Raw genomic sequence first — 6688 nt, 5'->3', positions numbered from 1 at the left:
TCCGCTGAGAAAAGTGCATTTTCTTTCTCTGTGCCAACACTGCTGAATCCGAGGCTCCAGGAGGAACTGGTGGCAAAGCGGGCGTTTTGGGACAGCGCCTGTGATTGCTCTGTGACTTCCTCTCTCTGTTACATCCATATTCAAATGCAAGCTTATTTATTTATTTTAATTCTCCTTCTCCTGCTAGCAACCTGTGGACTTGGCATCTGACTGGTGAGGCTAGTGGGCAAGCGTTACTGTGCCCAACCCGGAGGTACCTCTTCGCAGTCTTCAGGAGCAGCTCCCCCATTCCAGCTCCTCTGGCAGGGTCTGGAGTTACCTGCGTCCGGGGCAGGAGACCATGAATGTGCCCTTCTGCCCCCTTACCTTTCTGCCCTCTTTGAGTTCCCGTCTTTAATTGAAGAGCCAGTGACTATTGGCTGAAGTTCCCCCAGCGATTTGCATGAACCGAGAGGGAGTGTCTTCTGCCGCCCTCCCTTCAAGAGCGCTCTGACTGCAGCCTCCCAGGGAATGCGCGGCCAAGGGAATGCGCGCAGCTCGCGGGCCTTGGGAGTGAGCTGGTACCCGGCGACCTGGCACCCGCGCCTGGATATGGGGCGTCTACATCGTCCCAGGAGCAGCACCAGCCACAGGAACTTGCCGGTAAGGGTTAGGATCAAGGAGCCCCGCGACCCAGACAAGTTGCAGTATTGTGAAGCAATTTCCACTCGGATGGTTTTTCAAACGTTCTACCTTCATGTAAACTTCACAGGAAGGATGGCACAGGGAGGGAAGGGAGTTTGGGATAATGTGTCTTCCTTTTAACAAGGAATAGGGAAGTCCTTGGGTCATGAGAGGAAGTTTCTGAAGCAAGAAATATATCCAGATAAGGTGGAGGGGATCGGGAGTGCGCTCAATCTGCTTTAGATACAGGGGTTCGGGATCGTTTCCTGCTGCTGGCGTCTGGCTAGGAATGCCTACTGCAATTGACAGATTGTTTTTGCATAACCGTTTTCCGCGTTTAATTTGCTTCCCCCTAAGGGAGGGGCGATTAGTGATGGCTCGGGAAGAGGTGGAAATTCAGATCCTTTCGGTTTGATTTCAGATGTGTGCTAAAATACAAATCACTCTTTCCGATCTAAGACCTAAAGTGTTGGAGGTGGAGGAGGGAGTGTTAGTCGTTTCTCCATAGTATTATCATTGTGATTGTGGTTGTTTTTACGGTTCTCCTAGTGTAACACATTGCGTGTTCCAGCACTCTAATGACAGACTCTTCAAGGAGAAATAAATTGCCCACCTTTCAGTGCTCTCTACTACCAGCCTCCTCCTTCCTCATCACCTACCCTGGGTTTCCCTGTCGCGTTGCGCAGTCTCTGAGTCGGAATCCTCTCCACTCTGGCGTGTTTCCGGGGATGTTTTATGGTTTGGGATTCTGAAGTTAGCTGGATGAGGGTGGTGATGGGGAAACTAGGGGGGAAGGTGGGGGCGGAGGGGACAGAAAGTGAACAGCAAAATTAAGTTTTGGAGACGATATTGCCCCACAGATCCCCCTTTGCAGCGGGGTTCTTCTCCTCCCCCGTTCTAACTAGAGGTTTTGCTTCTGGGAACGGGGATGGGGACAGCAAGGATCACAGGGGCACTAGTTTCTCTCTCGGACCCCTATTTCCCCGTGTGTGTAATGAGCTTTCTTCCCTCCCCCCACGCCAGCATCTGTTTCTGTTTTTCCTCTTCGTGGAACCCTTCAGCTGCCTCGCGAGTCACAGCCGGGCCACTGAGCTTCTGTACAGCCTGAACGAGGAACTGCCCGCGGGGGTGCTCATCGGCAGCCTGGCCGAGGACCTGCGGCTGCTGCCCCGGTCTGGAGGGAGGCTGGACCCGCATTCGCAGCTGCCAGAGCGCACCGGTGCTGAGTGGAACCCCCCTCTCTCTTTCAGCCTGGCCTCCCGGGGACTGAGTGGCCAGTACGTGACCCTAGACAACCGCTCTGGGGAGCTGCACACTTCAGCTCAGGAGATCGACAGGGAGGCCCTGTGTCTTGAAGGGGGCGGAGGGACCGCGTGGGGCGGCAGCGTTTCCATCTCCTCCTCTCCTTCTTCTGACTCTTGTCTTTTACTGCTGGATGTGCTTGTCCTGCCTCAGGAATACTTCAGGTTTGTGAAGGTGAAGATCGCCATCAGAGACATCAATGACAACGCCCCGCAGTTTCCTGTTTCCCAAATCTCGGTGTGGGTCCCGGAAAATGCACCTGTAAACACCCGACTGGCCATAGAGCATCCTGCTGTGGACCCAGATGTAGGCATTAATGGGGTACAGACCTATCGCTTACTGGACTACCATGGTATGTTCACCCTGGACGTGGAGGAAAATGAGAACGGGGAGCGCACCCCCTACCTAATTGTCATGGGTACTTTGGACAGGGAAACCCAGGACCAGTATGTGAGCATCATCATAGCTGAGGATGGTGGGTCTCCACCACTTTTGGGCAGTGCCACCCTCACCATTGGCATAAGTGACATTAATGACAATTGCCCTCTCTTCACAGACTCACAAATCAATGTCACTGTGTATGGGAATGCTACAGTGGGCACCCCAATTGCAGCTGTCCAGGCTGTGGATAAAGACTTGGGGACCAATGCTCAAATTACTTATTCTTACAGTCAGAAAGTTCCACAAGCATCTAAGGATTTATTTCACCTGGATGAAAACACTGGAGTCATTAAAGTTTTCAATAAGATTGGGGGAAGTGTTCTGCAGTCTCACAAGCTCACCATCCTTGCTAATGGACCAGGCTGCATCCCTGCTGTAATCACTGCTCTTGTGTCCATTATCAAAGTTATTTTCAGACCCCCTGAGATTGTCCCTCGTTACATAGCAAATGAGATAGATGGTGTTGTTTATCTGAAAGAACTGGAACCTGTTAACACTCCCATTGCGTTTTTCACCATAAGAGATCCAGAAGGTAAATACAAGGTTAACTGCTACCTGGATGGTGAAGGCCCGTTTAGGTTATCACCTTACAAACCATACAATAATGAATATTTACTAGAGACCACAAAACCTATGGACTATGAGCTACAGCAGTTCTATGAAGTAGCTGTGGTGGCTTGGAACTCTGAAGGATTTCATGTCAAAAGAGTAATTAAAGTGCAACTTTTAGATGACAATGATAATGCTCCAATTTTCCTTCAACCCTTAATAGAACTAACCATTGAAGAAAACAACTCACCCAATGCCTTTTTGACTAAGCTGTATGCTACAGATGCCGACAGTGGGGAGAGAGGCCAAGTTTCATATTTCCTGGGACCTGATGCTCCATCATATTTTTCCTTAGACAGTGTCACAGGAATTCTGACAGTTTCTACTCAGCTGGACCGAGAAGAGAAAGAAAAGTACAGATACACCGTCAGAGCTGTTGACTGTGGGAAGCCACCCAGAGAATCAGTAGCCACTGTGGCCCTCACAGTGTTGGATAAAAATGACAACAGTCCTCGGTTTATCAACAAGGACTTCAGCTTTTTTGTGCCTGAAAACTTTCCAGGCTATGGTGAGATTGGAGTAATTAGTGTAACAGATGCTGATGCTGGGCGAAATGGATGGGTTGCCCTCTCTGTGGTGAACCAGAGTGATATTTTTGTCATAGATACAGGAAAGGGTATGCTGAGGGCTAAAGTCTCTTTGGACAGAGAGCAACAAAGCTCCTATACTTTGTGGGTTGAAGCTGTTGATGGGGGTGAGCCCGCCCTCTCCTCTACAGCAAAAATCACAATTCTCCTTCTAGATATCAATGACAACCCTCCTCTTGTTTTATTTCCTCAGTCTAATATGTCTTATCTGTTAGTACTGCCTTCTACTCTCCCAGGCTCCCCGGTTACAGAAGTCTATGCTGTCGACAAAGACACAGGCATGAATGCTGTCATAGCTTACAGCATCATAGGGAGAAGAGGTCCTAGGCCTGAGTCCTTCAGGATTGACCCGAAAACTGGCAACATTACTTTGGAAGAGGCATTGCTGCAGACAGATTATGGGCTCCATCGCTTACTGGTGAAAGTGAGTGATCATGGTTATCCCGAGCCTCTCCACTCCACGGTCATGGTGAACCTATTTGTTAATGACACTGTCAGTAATGAGAGTTACATTGAAAGTCTTTTAAGAAAAGAACCAGAGATTAATATAGAGGAGAAAGAACCACAAATCTCAATAGAACCGACTCATAGGAAGGTAGAATCTGTGTCCTGTATGCCCACCTTAGTAGCTCTGTCTGTAATAAGCTTGGGTTCCATCACACTGGTCACAGGGATGGGCATATACATCTGTTTAAGGAAAGGGAAAAAGCATCCCAGGGAAGACGAAAATTTGGAAGTGCAGATTCCACTGAAAGGAAAAATTGACTTGCACATGCGAGAGAGAAAGCCAATGGATATTTCTAATATTTGATATTTCATGGTGGAATAACATGGAGAAATGTTTTAACTGACTTTGGATCTTCATCACCTAAAAAAGGAGTGTGTTGATGGCAGTTCCAATGAAGGACAACTAATTTATAACTTGTTCTATATTGTAAATAGCTGTTTACAGGTTTTTAAATTTAAATTCAGAGGTTATAAAGTGTGTACAGCATTTTTAAGTGAAAATTAGTACTAACAGCTATAGGACTGTTATTAAAAAAAAAAAAAAAAAGCTTGGACATGGTTTGCGGCTTTCATACACCAAGCAGATGATTGATAAAACCTGAGAGTAAGGTAAGAAAATGGAACAAATTTTTATCTAAAAATTCCTGTCACCACAAGAGGGCATCAGCTGCTCCTTTGCAGGGAACTGAGGTATTGTACTTGACAGTTGTACATGAAATTAATGAAAGAGTATATTTTAAATATATTGTTTTTAACATTAAACAAATATGAAATTAAAGTAAATTAAATTTCACCCTATTTAAATATATAAGAAAAAAAAGAAATGCACTTGTAAACAGAATGTTTATTACCTCAAAAGTGCATATATAGTTTGAAAGAGAAGGCATTAAAAAGAAGTGCAATTCCTTTTTAGCAAGGATAAAAATATTGCCTTGTGTTATAAATTCGATCTGCTGAAGAGTATTCCACTTTCCGTGTACTCGAATCGCTTTCTGTTTGCTTTACCACTGCACTTGCTATTATTACAGGGGAAATATATACATATATATATATACATACATTCTTCATTACAGAAAATGTAACTAGATCTTATGCCCAAGAAAAACAGCCAGAAGCAAAGAAATGCTTCAATCCTTAGTTGCTTCATAGGCATTCATGACATTTTAGTGCTTTCACAACTTGTTGGTTGTACTTTATACTTGGGTTATATATTAGACTTTTATAGGCTTAAAATCTTCCATCACATAAGAAAATAGAAATTATGTTAAAAGTGAATTCTTCTAGAGGCTTGTGTGTACTACTGGTTGTTTTAGTTGGGCCTTTTATATGAAAGTTATGCTGTACTTATCTTTTTGTTGTTGTTTAGGTTTGTTGGCTACCATTTCTGCCTTCCTTTCTTTGGTTTTGGAGTAAGTCCAACAGTTTATTTGTAAGCCCTGCAGCAGCTTTCTTCGATAATTTAGCTTTTACTGAATCTCTTGCAATGAAGAAAGCTATTTCATCAGTGATTTATCACTTTCAATTTATTGTGTGAACTGGAAATATTATTTTATATGAGAGCTATAGCAAAATAATCTGTATAAACAAGGAATGTGTTAGCTTAAACTGGATCATTTTACTTTTTGGCATCATGCATCTGTACTGTACCAAAAGTGTTTATATGTCTGCAAATTAAAGGTATATTTTCATAATTTCTTTATCATTTTTAGCATTTTATATTTGAACATAGGCTTGTTATTTCACTGAAGTGCCTGTCATTTGTTTGTTTTTAGGGTTAAATGTGAGTAAACTGTAGTATTCTGCTATACTAAAGTTTATATTAAACTAATTCGTTACTCAATTAAACATTGGGTAAATTATTAAACGCGTGTGTAGTTATAGACATATATGTAGTAGAAAGAGAGTGTGCCTAAATGTTTGGTGTAAGTTCATATGAAAATTTGCACTCGTGTATGTGCACATTCATATTAATTGATTATAGATTTAATATCGTTACACATTTGCATTTTACCACATATTTATAACAAATCCTCTGTTAGCAGTGTTGCAATAGCTTGCGATAATTTTTAAAACACAAATACTCTGCAAAAAAAAGAAATTGAATGCAAACAGTCAAGTTCTTTTAGATTTGTATTAATTAACTCATTTATCGTATTTTTCTTCAATTTGAGAATTTCGGTAAATAAAAGAATAAGTATATGAGGCAGCAACATTTGTTACAAAAACTAAATATATTTTTATTGGAAATTCCTTTTGTACGAGAGGCATCTGAGCTAAGAGACTAAGATCATTTAACCCGCAAAACTTTTCATTTATAGCTGATATGGAGCAATGGAGGAAACATCTCTTAAGAGTCATATTTTATTTCTTATTTCTTTTTTGTAAAGAAAGGAACTTCATGTGATAAAAGTAACACTATTCATTTTTTAAGAATCCTCCATAAGTGCAATAATTTTATCATCAGTGCAAATAGCACAATTTTCAATTCATTTCCAAATCTGAAGAAGGTTCATGTGTTTTGGGAAATGGACTTTATCTCCAGCATGAGAAATGCCTGTAACATTAATAAAAAGACGTAT

General features: G+C 42.6%; 1 protein-coding gene across 1 annotated transcript; it reads left to right on the top strand.

Moving 5' to 3' along the window:
* Nucleotides 1-6: 6 nt before the first annotated feature.
* PCDH20 (protocadherin 20) lies at nucleotides 7-5800 on the top strand. Its single transcript, XM_011943274.1, has 2 exons — nucleotides 7-642; nucleotides 1687-5800. The coding sequence occupies exons 1-2, from the start codon at nucleotides 511-513 to the stop codon at nucleotides 4411-4413; spliced, it is 2859 nt and encodes a 952-aa protein (XP_011798664.1). The 5' UTR covers nucleotides 7-510; the 3' UTR covers nucleotides 4414-5800.
* Nucleotides 5801-6688: the final 888 nt, after the last annotated feature.

The sequence above is a fragment of the Colobus angolensis genome, unplaced genomic scaffold (genome assembly GCF_000951035.1).
Source record: "Colobus angolensis palliatus isolate OR3802 unplaced genomic scaffold, Cang.pa_1.0 Scaffold218, whole genome shotgun sequence".
NCBI classification, from domain to species: Eukaryota; Metazoa; Chordata; class Mammalia; order Primates; family Cercopithecidae; genus Colobus; species Colobus angolensis.
The sequence above is the reverse complement of the archived record's forward strand: the minus strand, read 5'-3'. Positions and strand labels throughout refer to the sequence as shown.